This window comes from Zosterops lateralis (assembly GCF_965231275.1).
Source record: "Zosterops lateralis genome assembly, chromosome: 4".
Lineage (NCBI taxonomy): Eukaryota > Metazoa > Chordata > Aves > Passeriformes > Zosteropidae > Zosterops > Zosterops lateralis.
The window spans coordinates 73,605,370-73,631,274 of NC_139765.1; the positions used below are offsets into that span (position 1 = coordinate 73,605,370).

Genomic DNA, 25,905 nt, shown 5'->3' on the forward strand with positions numbered 1-25,905 from the left:
CCCTGGGGGTGACACAGAGAGGCCTCAGGTGTCACACAGAGTCTCTGAGTGTCACACACACCATCCCTGGGTGTCACACAGGCGTCACACACAGTCCCTGGGTGTCACACACAGTCCTTGAGGTGACACACGGGTGTCACACACACCATCCCTGGGTGTCACACACAGAGCCCCTGGGGGTGACAGAGCCCCTGGGGGTGACAGAGCCCCTGGGTGTCACACAGAGCCCCTGGGGGTGACAGAGCCCCTGGGGGTGTCACACAGAGCCCCTGGGTGTCACCCAGAGCCGCGGGCGGGTTTGGGGGGGCAGCAGTGACCCCCTACTCCAGGTAGATGTCCTCTGTGGGGCAGGCGTACTCCAGGTGCTCCTGGTAATATTCCTGAAACGCTCGGCTGGGGGCACACGGAGGGGAGGGGGCGTCAGGGAGGGGCACCCCCAAACCCGCTGAGACCCCCACAAATGGGTGTTGGTGCCCCCAAACCCAGCACAGCCCAACCCACAGCCCCCCAAAGTTGGCACAGTCTGACCCACAGCCCCCTCAAAGTTGGCATAGTCAGACCCTGGAACCCCCAGACCCCCAAAGTTGGCACAACCAGACCCACAGCATTCACAGCCCCCATAGCTGGCACCCCCAATCTCCCACTCCCCAGCACCCCAATCCCCTGGCACCCAGACCCCCAGCACTCCCAGCCCCATCAGAGCCAGCCCCCCAGCCCCTTGTCACCCCCTGTCCCCTGAACCCCAGATCCCCCCTCCCCTGGCACCCTGACCCTTCAGCACCCCAATCCCCCAGGACCCCCAATCCCCCTGGCATCCCAAATCCCCTGGGACCCCCAATCCCCGGGCACTCAGACCCCAAATCCCCTGGCACTCAGACCCCCAATCCCCTGGCACCCCAAACGCCCTGTCATCCCAAATCCCTTGGGACCCCCAATCCCCCTGGCATCCCAATCCCCCAGGACCCCCAATCCCCAGGTACTCGGAGCCCCCAAACTGTCCAGCCCAAATTCCCCATCCTCTGTCCCCCTGCCCCATCCCGACCACCCCTCTCCCTCCCCGTGCCCCCCTGTCCCACCGTGTCCCCCATGCCCCCCTGTGTCCTCAATGTCCCTGTCCCCTCTGTCCCCCCCGTGTCCCCCGTACCCCCCTGTCCTCCCATGTCCCTCCATCCCCTCATGCCCCCCCATGTCCCCCTGCCCTTCGTGTCCCCTCTGTCCCCCATGCCCTTCATGCTCTTTGTGTCCCCCCTGTTCCCTCGTGTCCCCCTGTCCCCGCCAAGCTCCTGTCCCCCCCTATGTCCCCATGTCATCCCCTTTCCCCCCTGTCTCCCCATGTCCCCCTCTCCCCCATGTCCCCCATGTCTCCCTGTCCCCTCTGTCCCCCAGTACCACCATAACCCCCCATTCCCCCCTGTGTCCCCTCTGTCCCCCCATGTCCCCCTCTCCCACCCTGTCCCCCCCATGTCCCCTCTGTCCCATGTCCCCCCCGCCCTCCATGCTCCCCATGTCCCCGCTGTGTCCCCGTACCCCTTGTCCCCCCCATGTCCCCTGTGTCCCCTCCATGTCCCCTGTGTCCCCCCGTGTCCCCGTACCCGACACACTCGGCCACATGTCTCATGGACTCCTGGGACACGAACACGTGGCAGGCGAAGCGGCTCAGCACCGGGTGCTTGGTGATGAACCCGAAATAGCTGCGGGGTTTGGGGGGGCACGGGCTCAGGGGGCGCCCCAAAACCTGCCCTGGGCACCCCAAAACCTGCCCTGACACCCCAAAACCTGCCCCAGGGCAGGGGGAAAGGGGGCACCCCCAGAGCCCCCCAAAAGCCACCCCAGGGGGAGCAGGAGTGGCGCCGTGGGGGGCCCTGGATGGGTGGGGGTTCCTTGGGGTGTCCCTGAATGGGGTGGGGGTCCTTAGGGTATCCCTGGCAGGGTGGGGGTACCTTGGGGTGCCCCTGGATGGGTGAAGGTCCCTCGGGGTGCCCCTGAATAGGGTGGATGTCCCTTGGGGTGCCCCTGGATCAGGTGGGGGTCCCTTATGGTGCCTGTGGGTGGGGTGAGGGTTTTTTTGGGGTCCTCCCAGCAGGGTTGGGGTCCCTTGGGGTGTCCGTGGATGAGATGAGGGTCTCTTGGGGTGTCCTTAAATGGGATGAGTGTCCTTTGGGGTTCCTCTGGCAGGGTGGGGGTCCCTGAAGGTGTCCCTGGCAAGTCCCTTGGGGTGCCTCTGGATGGGTGGGGATCTCTCAGGGTCTCTCTGGCAGAGTGGGGGTCCCTGGGGTGCCTCAGGGGGTCTCACCAGCTGTTCCGGGGGTGGCACCCACAGAAGGAGATGTTCTTCATCTGGAAGAAGTGGCTGCAGCGCTCGAACTGGGGGGGCAGGACAGACAGGGGGGCTCTGGGTCAGGGCTGGGGGGCCCAGAGCCCCCCAAAAAATCTGTGCACCCTCCTCCCCCTCAGCACCGGCCCCCAAACCCACAGCCCTGCACCCCTCACCTGCTGGGCACCCCCAAACCCACAGCCCTGAGCCCCTCAAATCCCCCCAAACCCACTCCCCACATTCCTGCTGTCCTGGGCACCCCCAAACCCAGGCCCAAACATCCCTCACCTCCTGGTCATCCCCCAAATCTCCTTTTTTTTGCTCCCCAAACCCGGATCCTTGCACCCCTCATCACGTCCTGGTCACCCCCAAACCTTCTCCTGTCACCCCCAAACCCAGAGCCCTGCACCCTCCACACTCCTGGTCACCCCTAAAACTCCTGTCCCCTCCTCTGGTCACCTCCAAACCTTCTCCTGTCCCCTCTTGGTCACCCCCTGTCCCTGCTGTCCCCTCCTGGTCACCCCCTGTCCCTCCTGTCCTCTCTGTGGTCACCTTTTGTCCCTCCTGGTCACCCCCTGTCCCTCCTGTCCTCTCCTCTGGTCACCCCCTGTCCCTCCTGTCCTCTCTGTGGTCACCTTTTGTCCCTCCTGGTCACCCCCTGTCCCTCGTGTCCCCTCCTGGTCACCCCCAGGCCTCCTTCTCTCCCCTCCTGGTCACCTCCAAACCCTCTCCTGTCCCCTCCTGGTCACCCCCTTGTCCCTCCTGTCCCCTCCAGTTGTCACCCGTGTCCCCGGTGTCCCCGCTGTCCCCTGACCTCGTGCTCGGGGCTGTACTCGGTGACGGTCAGGATGAGTTTGATGCCCTGCAGTGTCACCTCCAGGTCACAGCTGGCCGGGGGCCGCAGGTGAACCGTCAGCTTCCGGGTGGTGGCGATCTGGGGGGACACACAGGGGTCAGGGGGTCATGGTGGGGACAGCGGGGTTCAGGGGGGGACAGGAGGGGACAGTGGGGTCAGGGGGGACAGCGGGGTCAGGGGTGTCAGGGGAACACAGAGAGGTCAGGGGGGACAGAGGTGTCTGGGGCTGTCCGGGGGAGGTCAGGAGGTGTCCAGGGGTGTCCAGGGTGGGGTCAGGAGGAGTCCAGGGGTTCAGGGGGCTGTCCAGGGGCTGGTCAGGGCTGTCCGGGGGTGTCCGGGGGGTGGTCAGGCCTGTCCAGGCTGTTCGGGGGGTGGTCAGGGCTGTCCTGGTCTGTCTGGGGGTGGCACAGAGGGGTCTGGGGGTGACCAGGGGGTGGTCAGGGCTGTCCAGGGGGTGGTCAGGGCTGTCCAGGGGTGGTCAGGGCTGTCCGGGGGGTGGTCAGGGCTGTCCAGGGCTGTCCGGAGGGTGGTCAAGGAGTGGTCAGGGCTGTCCGGGGGGTGACCAGGGGGTGGTCAGGGCTGTCCAGGGGGAGGTCAGAGCTGTCCGGGGGGTGGTCAGGGCTGTCCAGGGGGTGGTCAGGGCTGTCCAGGGGGGTGGTCAGGGGGTGGTCAGGGCTGTCCAGGGCTGACCAGGGGGTGGTCAGGGCTGTCTGGGGGGTGGTCAGGGCTGTCCAGGGGGGTGGTCAGGGCTGTCCGGGGGGTGACCAGGGGGTGGTCAGGGCTGTCCAGGCCTGTCCGGGGGGTGGTCAGGGCTGTCCAGGGGTGGTCAGGGCTGTCCAGGGCTGTCCGGAGGGTGGTCAAGGAGTGGTCAGGGCTGTCCGGGGGGTGACCAGGGGGTGGTCAGGCCTGTCCAGGAGTGGTCAGTGGTCAGGGCTGTCCAGGCCTGTCCAGGAACGGTCAGTGGTCAGTGTCCGGGCTCCAGCCCCCCGCACCTTCTGCATGGCAGCGCACAGGATGCCGTTGCCCTGGTGGTACGGGACCTCCACGGAGCCCAGGAACTGCACGGTGAATCGCTCCAGCCAGCACGGGTTCCGCTTCAGACCTGGGGATGAGGATTAATTAATAACATTAATTAGTGACAGCGTGTCTGAAGTGCAGCATTAATTCATGTCATCCCCTATGAACTTTATGATTCATTAGAGTTATGATGTATGGAGTTTATAATTCAATAATGCCATTGTATATTGAATTTTGCGGATTATTTTTGTATATAGGATGGTTTGTAGTTTGTTTTTAAATGATTGTGGAGTTGTTGGGTTTTGCTTATATATTATACATTATACATTATATATATAAGATATATTATTTATTATATAATATAATATTATATATATATCATATATAATATATATTATATCTCATATATATAATATATATTATATTATTTATATATTATGTATAATATATATAATATATTATATTATGTACCATGTTACATATAATGTTATATAATAAATAATAATACATATTTAATGTTATAAATATAATAAATATAATATACATGTTATATATATCATATTATATATATTATACTAGATACATTATAATGCATATAGTATACAAAATGTAAAATACAAAATATTATATATTATATACTATATATTATATAGTATATGTTATATGTTGTTTGTTATTTATTATATATTATTTATCATTTATTATTTATATTTTATATTATGTAATATATAATATATTATATTATGTACCATGTTATATATAATTTTATATATAATGAATAATAATAAATATATAATGTTATAAATACAATAAATATAATATACATGTTATATATATTATATATATTATACTAGATACATTATAATGCATATAGTATACAAAATATAAAATACAAAATATTATATACTACATATTATATAGTATATCTGTTATTTGTTATTTATTTATTATATATTATTTATCATTTATTATTTATTATATTATGTATTATGTAATATATAATATATGATATGTAACACACAATATAATATATACAACATACAATATGCTTTATATATTATATATCATACATTATATATTATACATTATATATCATATATATAATATAATATAATATAATATAATATATATTATATTATATTATACATTATATCATATATTATACATGATACCATTATGTATTAGATTATAATTAATTAATATCATTATATATTAACTCACAAATTATTTTTATACAGTACAGTTTGTAATCTCTCTTTAAATAACTACACAGTCACTATCTTTCACTATTATATATTACATATTTAATTATATAAATTTAATGTATAAAATTATAATTAATATAATTATTAATCCTATATTTATATATTAATAATATTTATATGTTAAAATTATTATTAATGTCTACTTTATATATTACAACTTTATAATTGATATCATTATATACCAAATTATTTTGCTCTAGTACAGTTTGTAATTTCTTTTTAAATAACTATGCAGTCATTGGCTTTTGTTATTATATAGTGAATTTTGCAAATTATTTTGATATTGTACAGTTTGTAACCTCTTTTTAGATAATTATATAGTCATTGGGTTTGGCTATTATTTTTAATTTTGCAAATTGTTTGCTATAGTGCAGTTTTTAATCTCTTTTTAAATAATTACATAACTATTTTAAATACTGGCATTCCTATTTTAAAAAACACCTGTTTTGGCTAAATTTTAAACAATGTAGCCAATAAAATAAAAATATTTATTTATTTTATTATTAAAATTTATTTTAAAATGAAATAAAGTTTTTATTTTATTGGCTACATTATTTAAAAGGATGGCTTTCACTATTATTTTTAAAATTTGCAAATTATTTTGCTATTGTACAGTGTAATCTCTTTTTAAAATAACTACGTAGCCATTGGCTTTCACTCTTGTATATTATATATATAATTATATAATTATATATTAACTCTATAATTAATTCCTATAATTATATATTAACTTTATAATTTATTAGTATAATTCTATACTACCCTTTGCAATTATTTTGATGGCCTGCAATTTGTAATCCCTTTTTAAATAACTACGTAGTCACTGGCTTTGGCTAATTTATGTTATATAAATAATTATATAACTATTTAATTATATAATTATATATTAACTTTGTAATTAATGTCTTTTTTTTTACTTCTGGAAATTCTTTTGATACAGCACAGTTTGTAATCTCTTTTGGAATAGCTACGTAGTGATTTAAATCATTGGCTCTTTAATTTTATTTTCTGGCTATATTTAAAAAAGAGAATTTTTTAAAAATAGATATTTTACATACTTTTATGTATTTTTAAAAATACAATATTTTTCTATCCTTAAAAACATAAATATATAATATATAAACATGTTTTTAAATTTTTTTAAAAATTAAAATATTTTAATTATTTTTTAATTTATATTTTTAAAAATATAAATATATATTTTGTATATGTATTTTATTAAATAATTATTTTTATATATTAGTATATATTATATATTAATGTATATAGATATGTATATTAAATATTTTTACATATCTAAATTATAATTTATATTTTTAAAAATATAAATATAATAAAAACATTAAAAATATTTTTAATTGTTTTAAAACTATAAGTATTTTTGTATTTTTAAAATCTTATTATATTTTAAATACATAAATATAAACACATATAATTTTTTTAATTTAAAATATAAATATTTTCAAAAGTCGTTTAAATTTTTTTTTTTTTTTTTAGATACAAAAAAATATATAAAATACTTAAATATTTTTAACAACACAGCCAAAAAACCTAAAAAATAAAGTATCAAACAACAGAGCCCAAACACTAAAAAAACCGCATCTCCCGAGCATTAACTCGGGTCTGAGAGAGGAAAAGAAGCTAAAAACCCACAGAGCCCCCTCCCCAAATCCCCGGGGGTCCCGGGTGACCACAGCCCCCTCCCCACGGCCGGGGGTCCCGGGGGTCGCACCGATGCTGTCGCGGGCCTGTCCCACCACCTCGTGGGCGTAGAAGGCGGGGAAGATGCCGCGCTCGCCCGTCCGCATGTTGTAACCGCGGTACCAGTAATCGTCCTCCTCCAGCTCCACCAGGATGGGATCGTCCACGTCCAGCTCCAGCTCGTCCTCGTGTCGTGGGATGAACCTGGGGAGAGCATCGAGGGGTGGGGACGTGGAGCCCCAAAATCCCGGACTGGGCGTCCCTTGGATCATTGTCACCCCAAATCCCAGACCGTGAGTCCCTTGGGTCGTTGTTGTCACCACAAAATCCCGGACTGGGCATCCCTTGGGGTGTCGTTGTCACCCCAAAGCCCAAACCATGAGTCCCTCGGGTCATCATGACCCCAACTCCAAACTCCAAACCCCAACTCTGCATCCTTTGGGGTGTCACTGTCACCGCAAAGCCCAAACTGTGCGTCCCTTGGGTCATTGTCACCACAAATCCCAAACCATGAGTCCCTTGGGGTGTCATTGTCATCCCAAAGACCTGACCTCCTGGTCACCCCTAAATCCCAAACTGTGCATCCCTTGGGTTGTCATTGTCACCCCAAAGCCCAAACTGTGCATCCCTCGGGCCATTGTCACCCCAAAATCCCGGACTGGGTGTCTCTCAGGTCGTTGTTGTCACCCCAAAGACCTGACCTCCTGGTCACCGCAAATCCCAAATTCTGCATCCCTTGAGTCATTGTCACCACAAATCTCAAACTGTGCATCCCTTGGGTTGTCATTGTCACCCCAAAGTCCAAACTGTGCGTCCCTCAGGCCATTGTCACCCCAAAATCCCGGACTGGGTGTCCCTCAGGTTGTTGTTGTCACCCCAAAGACCTGACTTCTTGGTTACCCCCAAATCCCAACCTCTGCATCCCTTGGGTCCTCATTGTCACCTCAAATCCCAAACCATGAGTCCCTTGGGTCGTCGTTGTCACCACAAATCCCAAACTGGGCACCCCTCGGAGTGTCATTGTCACCCCAAAATCCCAGACTGGGCACCCCTCGGGTTGTCATTGTCACCCCAAAGACCTGACCTCCTGGTCACCCCAAACCCCAAACTCTGCACCCCTCGGGTCACTGTCACCCCAAAATCCCCAACTGTGCATCCCTCAGGTTGTCATTGTCACCCCAAACCCCAACTCTGCACCCCTCGGGTTGTCATTGTCACCACAAAGCCACAGCCCTGAGCTACTGGTCATCCCCACATCCCAAACTCTGCACCCCTCTGGTCATCATCACCCTGAAGACACTGCTGTGAGCTCCTGGTCACCCCAAGGCCACATTCCTGTGCCCCTCATCCCCTCCTCATCCCTGCTCAGACCCCTCCCTTATGTCCTGGTCACCCCCAAAGCCACCCCTGTGACACCTGTGGGGTGCCCTGGGGGCCACAACACCCCCAGAGCCACCCCAGGGGGATGGGCAGAGGGCAAGGAGCCCTGGGGTGACACTGAGGGGCCTAGGGGGACACTGAGGGCCCTGGGGTGTCCCTGACAGGGCCCTGGTGTCCCTTGGGGGTCCCCTGGGTGTCCTCTGGGGTCACCTGGGGTGGCCTCACCTGAAGACGGCGCGGTGGGTCTGCTCCCGCTCCTCGCCGTTCACCATGCAGGAGAACAGCCCGAAGGACTCTGTGCCTGCGGGGACAGCAGTGACAGGGACAGGGACACTGCCACCCCACGGGGACAGGGGACACCCTCAGGGGGACAGCAGTGACAGGGGACAGGGACAGCTGCCACCCCACAGGGACAGGGGACACCCCATGGGGACAGCAGTGACAGGGGACAGGGACAGCTGCCACCCCACGGGGACAGGGGACACCCTCAGGGGGACAGCAGTGACAGGGACAGGGACAGCTGCCACCCCACAGGGACAGGGGACACCCCATGGGGACAGCAGTGACAGGGACAGCTGCCATTCCACAGGAACAGCCATGACAGGGGGCACAGGGGACAGCTGCCACTCCCACTGGGACAAGGGACAGCTGTGACCCCCACAGGGACAGGGGACAGCTGCCACCCCCATGGGGACAGGGGACAGTGATGCCAGGGGAACAGGGGGACAGCTGCCACCCCCAGGGGACAACGTGACATTACATGACACACAGAAATGGTGCCAGGGACAGGACAGGGAAGGGCAGCTGGTGTGAGGAGAGCCAGGACAGCATGGCACATGTCACGACATCCAATGATATATCGTGACATATCGTGACACGCCACAACAGCGCACACAGGAATGGCCAGGGCAGGACACGGAGGACAGCCAGCACACCGAGGTCACACAGCCCAGCCCAGGATACCATGACACGTCACCACATGTCACGACACGTCCCCACACGCCACCAGCCACTTACTGGAGGAGCGTGAGGTGCTGTTGACGAAGACATTGAGGAACTTCTTGGAGAACTGCAGGTCGGCCTCGGGGGACGAGTCCTCGGAGGAGCTGCGCGTGTCGGGGGCCACCCCCAGCCCGTCCCCAAAGGCCACCTCGTCGTCACTGGCCCTCAGGACGTCGCTGTCATCACTGAGCACCGACGTGCAGCGCCGCAGGCTGACCAGCTCCAGCTGCGTGTGCTCATCCACCACCAGCGTGTACTTGACTGAGTCGTAGGCCAGAGACTCGTCCAGCTGCTCTGGCGGCACTGTTGTCACCATTGTCACCTCCCCGGTTGGGCTGGCCCGGCGTGAGGCCACCAACGGCGGCTCAGGCTCCTCGTCCAAGGTGAAGCCAAGGTTGGTCTTGGCTGTAGACACGTCCGGCGCGGCGTCGGGGTCACCATCGTCGGGCGCTAACCGGACGTCGTCGATCATGGAGTCGGCCTCCAGCACGCCCGAGTCCAGGGCCCAGCTGTCCCCAACGGTGACAACGCCCTCAGGACTGGGTGACACTCGTGGTGGCGGCGCAGGGCGACATCCCAAAGTGGCCAAGACCTCAGAGGCGTCCAGGCGGTCAAGGGCGACGGGCGCGATGGTGTCGTTGGTGGGGTTGCTGAGGAAGAGGAAGGGCCCCGGCTCCTCGGCCGGCGGCTCCGGCGGCGGCTCGGCGGCCGCGTGCTCGGCCTCGGCCAGCAGCGAGCTCCGCAGCGTCTCCATGTCCACCAGCTCGATGGCGCCGCGCTGGCACTGCGTCGTCGTCACCATTGTGTCACCCCGCGCCGTCACCGGCGAGTCCCGCGGGGGCGGCTCCTCGTCCAGCGGCTCCTCACCCAGGATCTCGGGCTCCAGGTCGGAGGCGGGCGAGATGGTGTCGCACAGGGAGTGGCTGTTCTGGAAACACTCATCCGGGCACTTGATGGGATACGAGCCCTCCGAGATCATCTTGTTCACCAAGTTGCTGAGCAGCCACGGCGAGTCCGAGTCCTCGCTCAGGTCGGGCTCCGACTCCGAGTCGGAGTCGTACTCGCTGTTGTCCTCCTCCTCCTCCTCATCGGCCTCGGGCATCAGCTTGGGCCCCACGGGCAGGTAGAAGGAGCGGCGGATGCTCTCCAGGCTGTGGTCGGGGTCGATTTTCAGGTCCAGGGGGCTGGCGCTGGACACGTCTGTCTGTCCCTGCGGCGCGGCGGGGCCGTCGGCGGGGTCCAGGCTGTCGTAGTAGGCGTCCATCTTCAGCTCGGCCAGGCTCTCCCTTCGCACCACGCCGCTCTCGGCCGGCTCCTCCTCCTCGTCCTCCTTGCCCTTGTCCAGCAGCAGCGAGTCCTTGATGCCCAGCAGGCCGGGCGCCTCCAGCTCGGGCTCCAGCTCTCCCTCGGAGCCAGGCGAGCTGGCCTCCTCGATGGAGTTGGTGAGGTGCGACGAGCGGCCGCTGCTGCTGTCGCTGCTCAGGTCCAGCTCGGTCTCGGAGATGGACGAGATCATGTTGCTGACCAGGCGCCCGCCGGCGAAAGCCACCTCCAGCTCGCCGTCCACGTCCGAGTCGGAGCCCGGCGAGCTCAGCTCGTCCCCTCGCCTCCCTCCGGGCAGGAAAGGCTTGGCCGTGCGGCTCCTCATGTCGGCCTCGATGCCCGGGTCCGAGGAGGGCGAGGTGGTCTCCGAGGAGCCCGAGGGGTGACCGCGCACGCTGGCGGCACGGCCGGACCTGGCGCCCTCGCCGTCGGAGCTCAGCGGCTCCGGGGGACCCTCGGCCTGCTCTGACCTGGGGGGCTGCGGCTGCGGGCGAGGGGACCCCGGGCTGCTGCTGTCACCACCCCGGGGCTGCGTGGGGGCCTGGGGGGCGGCCTGGGGCTGGGGGGCGGCCTCGGGGGCGCCGTGGGGAGCGGCGGGCCCTGTTGGAGAGAGACAGGGGTGAGGAGGGGGCGGCTGGCGGGGGCGCGGCGGGGAGAGTGGAGCTCGGAGCGCAGCGGAGATGAGGTTCATGTTAAAATCGGGCGCGGCTCTCGGGGGCGATGGGTTACCATGTGCCAGGGACTCGGGGCTGTTGCCTTGCGAGTCCAAAGGGGAGGGCGGCAGCGAAGGGGGAGCCCCCCCGGGGCCCGGCGGGCTCTCCAGGCAGGGTCCGTCCAGGATGCAGGCGTGGGGGGACGAGTGTCCTGCGGGGAGGGGGACACGGGGACAGGGTCACTGCAAGGGGCTGGTGGCACGGCCGCGTGGGCAGAGACACAGTGTCACAGCCCAGTGTCACAGCCCAGTGTCACAGCCCCAGTGCCACAGCCCCAGTGCCACAGACCCAGTGCCACAGACCCACTGTCAGAGTCCCAGTGTCACAGCCCCAGTGTCATAGCCCCAGTGCCACATGCCTGCTGTCACAGCCCCAGTGTCACACTCCATTGGCACATCCCCACTGTCACACCCCACTGTCACACCCCAGTGTCACAGCCCCATTGTCACACCCCAGTGTCACAGCCCCACTGTCACACCCCAGTGTCACAGCCCCAGCGTCACACCTGCACTGTCACAGTCGCAGTGTCACACCTCATTGTCACACCTCCCTTGGCACTGCCCCACTGTCACACTGCCATTGGCCCAGTGCCACTGTCACATGCCCTCTGTCACAGCCCCAGTGTCACATGCTGCTGTCACAGCCCTTTGTCACACCTGCCTTGGCACAGCCCCACTGTCATAGTCCCACTGTCCCAACCCCACTGTCCCACATCCCATTGTCACAGCCCCACTGTCACACCACCATTGTCACATCCCACTGCCACACCCCATTGTCACAGCCCCACTGTCACACTGCCATTGTCACAGCCCCACCGTCGCTGTCCCAGCCCCACTGTCACACCCCACTGTCACAGCCCCACTGCCACACCACCATTGTCACAGCCCCACTGCCACACCCCATTGTCACAGCCCCACTGTCCCAACCCCACTGTCCCAATCCATTGTCACATCCCACCGCCACACCACCATTGTCACACCCCACTGTCACACCCCATTGTCACAGGCCCACTGCCACACCACCATTGTCACATCCCACTGTCAAATCCCACTGTCACAGCCCCACTGTCATAGTCCCACTGTCCCAACCCCACTGTCACACCGCCATTGTCACATCCCACCGCCACACCACCATTGTCACAGCCCACTGCCACACTGCCGTTGTCACAGCCCTGCTGTCACTCTCCACTGTCACACCCCACTGCCCTTGTCCCAGCCCCACTGCCCCACTGTCCCACTCTGCTGTCCTTGTTCCCCCCACTGTCCCTGTCCCCCCGCACTGTCCCTGTCCCCCCACTGTCCCTGTCCCCCCGCACTGTCCCTGTACCCCCTGCTCTATCCCTGTCCCAGCCCCTCTGTCCCTATCCTCCTCGCTGTCCCTGTCCCCAACTCTGCCCCTGTCCCAGCCCCGCTGTCCCCCCCACTGTCCCTGTCCCCCCTCACTGTCCTTGTCCCCCTCCACTGTCCCTGTCCCCCCACTTTGTCCCTGTCCCCCCCCTCTGTTGCTGTCCCCCCACCCTCTGTCCCTGTCCCCCCCTGCTGTCCCTGTTCCCCCACCCTCTGTCCCTGTCCCAGTCCCTCACTGTCCCTGTCCCCCCCCTGCTGCCCCCGTCCCCCCTCACTGTCCCTGTCCCCCCCTGCTGTCCCTGTCCCCCCACTCTGTCCCTGTCCCCCCACGCTGTCCCCGTCCCCCCTCACTGTCCCTGTCCCCCCTGCTGTCCCTGTCCCCCCCTGCTGTCCCTGTCCCCACGCTATCCCTGTCCCCCCTCACTGTCCCCGTCCCCGGTGTCCCCTGTCGCTCACCGGTGTGTGAGGAGGAGGAGGAGGAGGAGGAGTGGAGGAGCGCGTCCTGCCAGCTGGGCCGGGGGGCGGGCGGGGCGAACCCGCCGTTGTTGTTCAGGGAATCCTGCGGGGAGAGCACAGGGGGGCGCTCAGGGGGCGGGCAGAACCCCCAGGAATGTTCCAAGACCCCCAGGAATACCCGGAGCCCCAGGATGTTCGGAGCCCCCGGGAATATTCTGAGCCCCCCAGGATTTTAGGACCCAAATAATGTTTGGAGCCCCAGGAATTCTCAGAGCCGCCAGGAATTCCTGAAACCCCAAGAATACCCGGAGCCCCCATGATGTTTGGAGCCCTCAAGAATTTTGCAACCTCCAGGAATTCCTGGAGCCCCCAGGAGTATTTGGAGCCCTCAAGAATGTTCGGGACCCCCAGGAATATTCTGAGCCTCCAGGAATGTTCCAAGCCCCAGGAATGTTGGGACCCCCCAGGAATATTCTGAGGCCCCAGGATGTTCAGAGCCCCCCCAGGAATGTTGGGACCCCCCAGGATGTTCAGAGCCCCCGGGAATGTTCCAAGCCCCAGGAATATTGGGACCCCCCGGGAATATTCTGAGCCCGCCAGGATGTTCAGAGCCCCCCCAGGAATGTTGGGAACCCCAGGAATATCCAGAGCCCCAGGAATTCCTGGAGGCCCCAGGAATATTCTGAGCCCCCCAGGATGTTCAGAGCCCCCCAGGAATGTTGGGAGCCCCCCAGGAATATTCTGAGCTCCCAGGATGTTCGGAGCCCCCAGGAATATTTGGAGCCCCCCAGAATGTTGGGACCTCCCAGGAATATTCAGAGCCCCCCAGGATGTTCAGAGCCCCCCAGGATGTTCAGAGCCCCCAGGAATGTTGGGACTCCCCAGGAATATTCTGAGCTCCCAGGATGTTCGGAGCCCCCAGGAATATTTGGAGCCCCCCAGAATGTTGGGACCTCCCAGGAATATTCAGAGCCCCCCAGGATGTTCAGAGCCCCCCAGGATGTTCAGAGCCCCCCAGGAATGTTGGGACCCCCCAGGATGTTCAGAGCCCCCCAGGATGTTCAGAGCCCCCCAGGAATGTTGGGACCCCCCAGGATGTTCAGAGCCCCCCAGGATGTTCAGAGCCCCCCAGGAATGTTGGGACCCCCCCAGGATGTTCAGAGCCCCCCAGGAATGTCGGGAGCCCCCGGGGATGTTGGGGAATGTCGCGCCGGCAGCTGCGGATTAGCCGGGCCCGGGCAGAGCTAATCCCGGCGGATCCCGGCGGATCCAGGGATTAGGGAGAGCGGCCCCAGCCCCGGGGAAACAACCGGGGCCGCCCTAAAAGGGATTGGGGCGGGCACAGAGGGGATGGGGGAGATGGGGATGGGGGAGATGGGGAGACACAAATGGGGGCTGGGGGGACAGGGATGGGGGGACAGGGGTGGGAGGGGATGGCAGGGGGTGATGAAGGGGTTGGGACACAGGGATGGGGACAGGGGGGACACAGGGATGGGGACAGGGGGGACACAGGGATGGGGGACAGGGACACAGGGATGGGGACAGGGGGGACACAGGGATGGGGACAGCAGGGACACAGGGATGGGGGACAGGGACACAGAGATAAGAACAGGGACACAGGGGTGGGGACAGGGGGGACACAGGGATGGGGGACAGGGACACAGGGATGGGGACAGCAGGGACACAGGGATGGGGACAGCAGGGACACAGGGATGGGGACAGGGGGACACAGGGATGGAGACAGGGACACAGGGATGGGGACAGCAGGGACACAGGGATGGGGGACAGGGACACAGAGATAAGAACAGGGACACAGAGATAAGAACAGGGACACTGGGGTGGGGACAGGGAGGACACGGGGATGGGGACAGGGGGGACACAGGGACCGAGGACCAGGGCAGTGACAGCCACCCCTGGGCTGTGTCCCCTGGCGGTGACAGCCACACCCCTGAGCCCCCCCCCCCCCAGCCCACCAGGGAGGGAAAACAGGGAGGGGGGAGCCCGAAATTCCCAAATTCCCGAGGGCCCCGCGGTTCCCTGGCAACGGCTGCAGCCGCTTCCCACACACTGCGGTGGCGCCTGCGCGGGGACACGGGGACAGCCCCAGCGACATCCCCGGGGGGACCCCAGAGGGGACAGAGGGGGGACACGGGGACAGCCCCAGCGACATCCCGGGGGGACACCAGAGGGGACAGAGGGGGGACACGGCCTGGGGAGGGAGGAGAGGGATGGTGACACCGGGAAGGGACAGTGACACCAGGGAGAGGACAGTGACACCAGAGGAGAGGGGACAGTGACCCTGAGAGTGGAGGGACAGTGACACCAGGGGAGGTGACAGTGACCCCAGAGGTGGGTAGGTGACAATGACCCCAGGGGCGGTAACAATGACCTCAATGATGGGGAGGTGACAATGACCCCGGGGAGGTGACAATGACCCCAGGGCAGGTGACAATAACCAGCCCTCACCTGTGTGCCCAGGGCTGTCAGGTTGAGCGTGGTGGGGCAGTGTGGCTGGGGAGGTGACAGTGACCCCAGGGATGGTGACAGTGACCCCAGTGATGGGGATGTGACAGTGACCCCATGGGAGGTGACAGTGACCTCACCTGTGTGCCAGGGGCTGTCAGGTTGAGTGTGGTGGGCCGGTGACAGTGACCCCAGGGGAGGTGACAGTGACCCCAGGGATGGGGAGGTGACAGTGACCCCAGGGATGGGGAGGTGACAATGACCCCAGGGGTGGGAAGGTGACAGTGACCCCAGGGGTGGGGAGGTGACAGTGACCCCAGGGGAGGTGACAATAACCAGCCCTCACCTGTGTGCCCGGGGCTGTCAGGTTGAGTGTGGTGGGCCGGTGACAGTGACCCCAGGGGAGGTGACAATGACCCCAGGGGTGGGGAGGTGACAGTGACCCCAGGGGTGGGGAGGTGACAGTGACCCCATGGGAGGTGACAGTGACCTCACCTGTGTGCCCGGGGCTGTCAGGTTGAGCGTGGTGGGCCGGTGTTTCTGTGTCTCCTCCAGGGCGGGCGAGGGGATGGGCGAGGCCGATGGGGACGGCGGCGCCTCCAGCCCGTTCCCTTCCTCCTCCTCCTCCTCCTCCTCCTCCTCCTCCTCATCCTCATCGTCATTGTCGTCGATCATCTCGAACTCCTGGAAATCGTCCTGGAAGGTGCAGACGGGGTGCGGCTGCTCCCCGCGCTCCAGCACCAGGCAGTCCTGCCAGGGGACACCGTGTCACCGCGTCAGGGGACATGGGGACAGCCCTGTGTCACCCGCCTGGGGGTGGCAGTGTCCCCAACCCCTCCCTGTGTCCCCTGCCAAGAGGGGACAAGGGACATCAGGCTGGTCCCCTTTGGCTCAGCACGCAGAGAGTCACCCAGGAGGGTGGGAGGTGTCCCCACGTTGTCCCCAAGGTGTCCCCAAGGGCCACCAGGCTCCTGTACCTTCTCGTAGTGGTCCGAGTCGTAGTTGAGGCCGATGCCGCAGTCGTCCGTGATCTCTGAGAGGTCCTCGTCATCAAACTCCTCCAGGCTGATGTCCTGGGGGGGCCTGGGGACAGCGGGACACGGGTCAGGGGACACGGCTTGGGGACAGCGGGACACGGGTCAGGGGACACGGCTTGGGGACAGGGGGACATGGGTCAGGGACAGGGGGACACGGCTTGGGGACAGGGGGACACGGCTTGGGGACAGGGGGACATGGATCAGGGGGACATGGATCAGGGGACAGGGGGACACAGCTCGGGGACATCACTCCGTGTAGGGGTGGCACTGTCGGTGGGGGAGCAGCAGGGACATGTCACCACACCCCTGTCACCCCTGGGTGCTGGCACAGGACACCCACAGGGACATGTCATCATAACACATGAATATGGCACCCAGTCCTGTCACCTCTGGTGCCACTCGGACATGTCACCAAACCCTGTCACCTCTGAGTGCCACAAGGACATGGCACCAGAACACAGGGACATGTCACCACGGCCCTGTCACCTCTGGTATCACAAGGACATCACTACACCCCTGTCACCTCTAGTGCCATATGGACATGTCACCAAACCCTGTCACCCCTGGGTGCTGGCACAGGACACCCACAGGGACATGTCACCGCACCCCTGTCACCCCTGGGTGCTGGCACAGGACACCCACAGGGACATGTCACCACACCCCTGTCACCCCTGGGTGCTGGCACAGGACACCCACGTCACCACTGTCACCACTGTCACCGCTGTCACCGCGGAGGCGCCAAGGCCACCACACATCCCAAACCCCCGCAGCCGAGCCGGGGAGGGGACAGTCCCCTGGGCAGGTTTGGGGCGACCTGGGGGGTCCCTGCGGTGTCCCCCCGGCTCGGCAGGAGGTGACAAAGGGGACCCGGGGCTGTGACACCCCGGGCGCGTTCCCAGGGAACGGGGCTGCCATGGGAACCGGCGGCGGGAAAACGGGACCCGAGACAAAACCCCGCCGGGATTTGGGGCCGGAAAACACAAACCAGGCGGGTCGGGGAGGGAGGGGGGCTCGGGGAGGGGGCAGGGACGGCCTGGGGGACACTGGGACCCTCTGTCACCCTCCGTGGGGTTGGGGACACCCAGGGTGCCTCAGCAGCATCCAGGTGACACTGGGACCCTCTTGTCACCTTCTGTGGGATTGGGGACATCAGGACCATTCCCAGGTGCCACTGGGACCCTTTTGTCACCTTCCATGGGGCTGGGGACACCCAGAACCCCCGAGCTTGTCCCCAAGGGTGTGTGGCAGTGCCTGAGTGCCAATGGGACCCTCTTGTCACCCTCCATGGGGTTGGGGACACCCAGGACCATCCCAGAGGGGTGTGGCAGCACCCAGGGGCCAGCAGGACCCTTTTTCCATGGGGTTGGGGACATCCAGGACCCCCGAGCTTGTCCCCAAGGGTGTGGCAGCATCCAGGTGCCACTGGGACTCTCTTGTCACCCTCCATAGGGTTGGGGACACCCAGGACCCTGTGCCACCACCCTCTGTGGGGTTGGGGACACCCAGGACCCTGTGCCACCACCCTCTGTGGGGTTGGGGACACCCAGGACCCCTGTGTGGGGTTGGGGACCCCCAGGGGGCTCCTGCAGGTGCGGGGTCTCAGGCCGGAGGCGGCAGCAGGGTCAGACCCCCAGGGGGGCTCAGGACTGTCCCCTTGTCCCCCCCCGAGCGCCTGTTCCCGATTCCCGGCAGGAAGATTCCCCTAATCCCATAATTCCCAGAAGTAGGGCACGGCCCAGCCGAATCCGCGCAGATTTGGGGCAAAAAGCGGCAGAAACCGAGACGGGGCCGGGAACGGGGCTGAGCGCGACCCCAAAAACCGGACAGGGGCGGGGGGAGCCCTGGGGCTGTGGGGTGAAGGGTCCTGGAGCCTTTTTGGGGTGCAGAGCCCCGGGGTGTGGGGGAACAGGAATGTTTGGGGTGCAGAGCCCCGGGGTGTAGGGGAACAGGAATGTTTGGGGTGCAGAGCCCCGGGGTGTGGGGGAACAGGAATGTTTGGGGTGCAGAGCCCCGGGGTGTGGGGGAACAGGAATGTTTGGGGTGCAGAGCCCCGGGGTGTGGGGGAACAGGAATGTTTGGGGTGCAGAGCCCCGGGGTGTAGGGGAACAGGAATGTTTGGGGTGCAGAGCCCCGGGGTGTAGGGGAACAGGAATGTTTGGGGTGCAGAGCCCCGGGGTGTGGGGGAACAGGAATGTTTGGGGTGCAGAGCCCTTTGGGGTGTGGGGGAACAGGAATGTTTGGGGTGCAGAGCCCCAGGGTGTGGGGGAACAGGAATGTTTGGGGTGCAGAGCCCTTTGGGGTGCAGAGTTATGGGATGATAAGGTGCAGAACCCTTTAAGGTGCAGAACCCTTTGGGGTATTGGGGTGCAGAGCCCTTTGGGGTTCAGAAGCCTTTGGGGTGCAGAGTTATGGGATGATGAGGGACAGAAGCCTTTGGGGTGCAGAGTTATGGGATGATGAGATGCAGAACCCTTTGGGGTTCAGAATTATGAGATTATGAGGTGCAGAACCCTTTGGGGTGCAGAAGCCTTTAGGGTACAGAATTATGGGATGTCGAGGTGCAGAGCCCTTTGGGGTTCAGAGCCTTCTTGGGGTGCAGAGCCCATTGGGTTATAGGAATCAGAGCCTGGGGTATGGGGGAACAGAGCCCAGGGGTTTTGGGGTGCAGAACCCCAGGATGTCAGGGAGCAGAGCCCAGGGGGTTTTGGGGTGCAGAACCCCAGGATGTCAGAGAACAGAGCCCAGGGGTTTTGGGGTGCAGAACCCCAGGATGTCAGAGAACAGAGCCCAGGGGTTTTGGGGTGCAGAACCCCAGGATGTCAGGGAGCAGAGCCCAGGGGGTTTTGGGGTGCAGAACCCCGGGATGTCAGAGCCCAGGGGTTTTGGGGTCCAGAACCCCGGGATGTCAGGGAGCAGAGCCCAGGGGTTTTGGGGTGCAGAACCCCAGGATGTCAGGGAGCAGAGCCCAGGGGTGTTGGGGTGCAGAACCCCGGGATGTCAGGGAGCAGAGGCCTTTGGGGTGCAGCCCCCAGGATGTCAGGGAGCAGAGCCCAGGGGTGTTGGGGTGCAGAACCCCGGGATGTCAGGGAGCAGAGCCCTGTCCCCAGGGTTGGGATGGTCACAGTGGAGTGGAAGTGACAGAGTGGGATGGTCGCACTGGAATGGGGACACTGGTGGGATGGTCACACTGGGGTGAGATGGACACAGTGGGGTGGGAGTGACCCAGTGAGGTGGGATGGACACAGTGGAATGGGGGACACTGTGGTGGGATGGGCACAGTGGGGTGGGGACACTGTGGTGGGGTGGGATGGTCACACTGGGGTGACATCGACACAGTAGGGTGGGAGTGACACAGTGGGGTGGGGACACTGTGGTGGGGTGGTTGCAGTGGGGTAGGATGGTCACACTGGGGTGGGAGTGACACGGTGGGATGGTCACACTGTGGTGAGATGGTCACACTGGGGTGGGATGGTCACACTGGGGTGGGATGGTCACAGTGGGATGGTCACAGTGGGGTGAGATGGTCACAGTGGGGTGGGATGGTCACAGTGGGGTGGGATGGTCACACTGGGGTGGGATGGTCACAGTGGGGTGGGATGGTCACAGTGGGATGGTCACACTGGGGTGGGATGGTCACACTGGGGTGGGATGGTCACAGTGGGGTGGGATGGTCACAGTGGGGTGGGATGGTCACAGTGGGATGGTCACACTGGGGTGGGATGGTCACAGTGGGGTGGGATGGTCACACTGGGGTGGGATGGTCACACTGTGGTGAGATGGTCACACTGGGGTGGGATGGTCACAGTGGGATGGTCACAGTGGGATGGTCACACTGGGGTGAGATGGTCACACTGTGGTGAGATGGTCACACTGGGGTGAGATGGTCACACTGGGGTGGGATGGTCACAGTGCAATGGTCACACTGTGGTGAGATGGTCACACTGGGGTGGGATGGTCACAGTGGGGTGGGATGGTCACAGTGGGATGGTCACACTGGGGTGGGATGGTCACAGTGGGATGGTCACACTGGGGTGGGATGGTCACACTGGGGTGGGATGGTCACACTGGGGTGAGATGGGATGGTCACAGTGCAATGGTCACACTGGGGTGGGATGGTCACACTGGGGTGGGGACACTGTGACAGCACAGAACCATCAGTGAGATCCAACCCAGCCCCACAATCCCCCGATGGGACCCCCGGGGACCCCTCTGGGGTCAGAGGCAGCGCCCTGGCCGTGGGTCCAGGGACACAACGGGACAGCCCTGGGGACACCCCGGGGACCGAGGGACAGGAGCACAGCCGAGGGCGGGGACAGCTCAGGGGGTCCCACCCAGCCCCACACACCCTCAGAGTGGATGGGGAAGGGCTGGGGGCCACAGGACCTGCCCCACGGCACCCCAGTGTCCCCAGTGCCACCACCCCGAGCCGGAGGGGACCCCAAAGGGACCCCCAAACCGGCCGGGACCCCCGAAACCGGCCGGGACTCCCAAACCGCTCCCGGAGCCGGGTCTGACCCCACGGTCACCCCAAATCGGGCACGGGGGGCTCCCGGCTGCCACCAGGGCCCGGGAGGGAGGTGGGAGTTATCCCAAGGCCCGGCTGCGTGTGCGCCGGGAATTCCCACATCCCGCATTGCCAGGCTGAGAATTCCCAGATCCCACATTTTAGGCCGAGAATTCCCAGATCCCGAATTCCCGGACCAAAAATTCCCACATCCTGAATTCCCAGGCCGAGCATTCCCAGCCCGAGCATTCCCACATTCCTCATTCCCAGGCGGAGCATTCCCAGATATCGAATTCCCGGCCTGAAAATTCCCACATCCCGAATTCGCACATTCCTCATTCCCAGGCCAAGAATTCGCACATTCCTCATTCCCAGGCCAAGCATTCCCAGATCCCAAATTCCCGGCCCGAAAATTCCCGCATCCCGAATTCGCACATTCCTCGTTCCCAGGCCGAGAATTCCCAGCCCGAGAATTCCCACATTCCTCATTCCCAGGCCGAGCATTTCCAGATCCCGAATTCCCGGCCCGAAAATTTCCACATCCCAAATTCGCACATTCCTCATTCCCAGGTCGAGCATTCCCAGATCCCGAATTCCTGGCTCAAGAATTCCCGGCCCAAGAATTCCCACATTCCTCATTCCCAGCCTGAGAATTCCCAGCCCGTCCCCAGGGCCAGGGGGGTCCCACCCCACCGGAGACCCCAAACCGGGCCGGGCACCCCCTCCTCCCCTCCCTGGGGGTTCTGTAGGGAAGGATTTGGGTTCTCGGGCCCATTCCCGGGGGGTCCCGGGATGTTCAGGGAGACCCCAGAGGGGCCACGGGGATTGTTTTGGGGAGAAGCCCCGGCCAGGCCCTTGTGTCCCCTCCCTGCGACACCGCGGGCAGCGACAGCCACGGGCCGGGGGGGGACAGGGACAGCCTGGGGACAGGGGACACCCTGGGGATGGGGACAATCCGGGGACAGGGGACAATCCGGGAAGGGGACAGGGACATCCTGGAGACAGCGACAATCCAGGGGAAGGGGACAGGGACAATCCGGGAAGGGGACAATCCGGGGACAGGGATGCTCAGGGAGGGGACAGTCCGAGCAAGGGGATGGTCAGAGAAGGGGACATCCTGGGGACAGGGACATCCTGGGGACAGGGACAGCCCAGGGACAGGGACATCCTGGGGACAGGGACATCCCGGGGACGGGGACAGCCCGAGCACAGGGATGCTCAGCAAAGGGGACATTTTGGGGACGGGAATGCCAGAGAAGGGGACAGGATGGGGACAGGGATGCTGAGGGAGGGGACGTCCCGGACGAGGGGACATCCCGGGCAAGGGGATGCTCAGGGAAGGGGACATCCTGGGAAAGGGGACATCCCATAGAGGGGCCCCCTGCCCAGCCCAGGCCACAGCCACCCCAGGGCACATCCCGCACAGCCGCGTCCCCTTCTCCCGTCCCCTCATCCCCGGGTCCCCTCCAGGCGCCCCTCACCGCCCCCCCCCATCCCTCCCCACCCCCTGCCCGCCCCCCGGCCCCGCACTGCGCCAGCCCGACCCCGCACCGCGACCCCGCAGCCCCCGAGCCCCGCCAAGGTCAGCGACGGGGCCGAGACCCCTCCCCCGGGACCCCCGGGGACCCTGCGGGGAGGTGACCCAGCCCTGGGACCCCCGGGAAGGTGACCCAGCCCCGGGACCCCCGGGAAGGTGACCCAGCCCCGGGACCCCTGGAGGACCCTGGGGAAGGTGACCCAGCCCCGGGACCCCTGGAGGACCCTGGGGAAGGTGACCCAGCCCTGGGACCCCCGAGGACCCTGCGGGGAGGTGACCCAGCCCTGGGGGCTTGGTGGAACCCCCCTCTGGTATTTCCCCGGAGCCTCGGGGGGTGCTGAGCCCCCTCCCCTCTTTGCCGGGCCTCATCCCATCCCCATCCCCATCCCGGGGCCGCTGCGGCGCCTCGGGAGAGACAAAAGAGGCGGCGGCCGCTCCTCCCGCAGCGGCCCCGGGGATGCGGCGGCTCCAGGAGGCTCCGGGGGAAGGAAAAGGGGCCAGCGGGGACCCCCCGAGACCCCCCAGGCCGCAGGGGAGAGATGGGGAGGGGAGGGGAGGGAGGGATGGATGGATGGATGGATGGAGGGAGGAAAGGAGGGATGGAAGGAAGGATGGATGGAGGGATGGATGGAGGGATGGAGGAAAGGAGGGAAGGATGGAGGAAGGATGGATGGAGGGATGGATGGATGGATGGATGGATGGATGGATAGAAGGATGGAGGAAGGATGGATGGAGGGATGGAGGAAAGGATGGAAGGATGGATAGAAGGATGGAGGCCGCCCGTCAATCCCGGGTAACGGTACCGGGGGCGGGATGAGCCGCCCCCACCCAGGGCCGGTCCCGCATCCCAAGGTGAACGGGCGGGGGGTGTATTTGGGGGGGGTCAGGCCCGGTGTAAGGCCGGGACGGGGGGAAAAGGAGCAGCGCGACCCCCGCACAGCCATCCCACCCTCCCCCCCGGAGCCTCCCCCGCTCCGCTCTCACCGGCAGCCGGGCGGGGACAGCGAGTGGAAGGTGGAGAGCGAGAACATCTCGGCGCGATCCGCCATTTTCTCCGGCCGGGGCTGCGCCGGACTGCGGAGCTGCGGGAGAGCGGGGGGGGAGCGGGAGGAGCTGCGGGAGAGCGGGGGGGGAGCGGGAGGAGCTGCGGGAGAGCGGGGGGGGAGCGGCGGGAGGAGCCCGGGGATGGTGCGGGAGGGGGGACACCGGGGGAGAACGGGAGGAGCCCGGGGATGGGGATGGGGATGGGGAGAGGGGGAGAACAGGAGGAGCTGCGGGAGCGGCGGGAGGAGCCGCAGAAACACGGGGAGGGGGGACACGGGGGGAGCCGCAGGAGGAGCCGCGGGGATGATGCGGGAGGGGAGAGCGGGAGGAGCTGCGGGCACCGGGAGGAGCTGCGGGAACACGGTGGGGAGGGGGACACGGGGAGAGCGGGAGGAGCTGCGGGAACACGCGGGGGGAGCGGCGGGAGGGGAGCGGGAGGAGCCGGGGATGATGCGGGGGGAGCCCGGGGGGAAAACACGGGAGGAGCCCGGAGACACCGGGGCGGGGGACACGGAGGGGACAGGGGAGAACGGGGGGGACACGGGAGGGGTCTGGGCACCGGGGTGGGGGACACGGAGGGGACAGGGGAGAACGGGGGGGACACGAGAGGGGTCTGGGCACCGGGGTGGGGGACACGGAGGGGACAGGGGAGAACGGGGGGGACACGGGAGGGGTCTGGACACCGAGACAGGAGGAGCCGTGGGAACACGGGGGGGAAACACGGGAGGAGCTGCGGGAAAAGGGGGGAGAGGGGCAGGAGGAGCCGGGAGGGGCGGAGGGAGGAGAGAGGAGAGAGGGGAGAGGGGAGAGGGAGGGGAAAGGGAGAGGGAGGAGGGGTCTGGGGGCGGGCGGTGGGAGGGCTGGGGGGTTATGGGGCGGGGTGGGATGAGATCCATGGGATGGGATGGGATGGGATCCAGGGGATGGGACCAATGGGATGGGATGGGGTGAGGTGGGATCAATGGGATGGGACGGGATCCAGGGCATGGGGTCAGATCCATGGGATGGGATGGGTTAATGGAATGGGAAAGGATCCATGGGATGGGATGGGATGGGATGGGATGGGATGGGATGGGATGGGGTGAGGTGAGATGGGATCAATGGGATGGGACCAATGGGATGCGATGGGATAATGGAATGGGACAGGATCCATGGGAGAGAATCCATGGGATGGGATGGGATCCATGGGATGGGATCCATGGGATGGGATGGGATGGTCCTGGGGGGGGGGGGGGGGTCTGGGGGTGTGGGATGGGATTGGGGCAGTTCTGGGGATGGGGGGTGGGATAAGGAGGGAATGGGGAGGGGTCCTGGGGGAATCTCCAGAGGGGAGAGAAGGAGGGGGAGGGAAGGGAAGGGAAGGGAAGGGAAGGGAAGGGAAGGGAAGGGAAGGGAAGGGAAGGGAAGGGATGGGATCAGGGGTTTTGGGATGGGGTGGGATCAGGGGGGTCTATAGGGACAGGGGGTCTATAGGGACAGGGGGTCCATAGGACATGAGGGAATCTATAGTGGGGTCTGCGGGTTTTTAGGGTGGTCAGGGGGTCTGTAGGGCGGTCAGGGGTCTGTAGAGGGGCAGGGCAGTTTATAGGGTGCTCAGGGGCTCTATAGGGTGTTCAGGGGCTCTATAGGGTGTTCAGGGCTCTATAGGGGGATCAGGGGCTCTATAGGGTGTCCAGGGCTCTATAGGGTGTTCAGGGGCTCTATAGGGTGTTCAGGGCTCTATAGGGTGCTCAGGGGCTCTATAGGGTGTTCAGGGCTCTATAGGGTGTTCAGGGGCTCTATAGGGGGGTCAGGGCTCTATAGGGTGTCCAGGGCTCTATAGGGTGTTCATGGGCTCTATAGGGGGGTCAGGGGCTCCATAGGGTATTCAGGGGCTCTATAGGGTGTTCAGGGCTCTATAGGGTGTCCAGGGCTCTATAGGGTGTTCAGGGGCTCTATAGGGTGTTC

At 59.8% G+C, this 25,905-nt stretch overlaps 1 protein-coding gene across 1 annotated transcript; it reads right to left on the reverse strand.

Moving 5' to 3' along the window:
* Positions 1-219: 219 nt before the first annotated feature.
* Positions 220-23,995, reverse strand: MAPK8IP2 (mitogen-activated protein kinase 8 interacting protein 2). Its single transcript, XM_083860643.1, has 12 exons — positions 23,899-23,995; positions 16,814-16,919; positions 16,332-16,586; positions 13,374-13,476; positions 9,551-11,722; positions 8,759-8,834; positions 7,185-7,357; positions 4,163-4,272; positions 3,129-3,248; positions 2,294-2,364; positions 1,593-1,691; positions 220-393 (listed from the first exon to the last, which is right to left on the reverse strand). The coding sequence occupies exons 1-12, from the start codon at positions 23,961-23,963 to the stop codon at positions 321-323; spliced, it is 3,423 nt and encodes a 1,140-aa protein (XP_083716769.1). The 5' UTR covers positions 23,964-23,995; the 3' UTR covers positions 220-320.
* Positions 23,996-25,905: the final 1,910 nt, after the last annotated feature.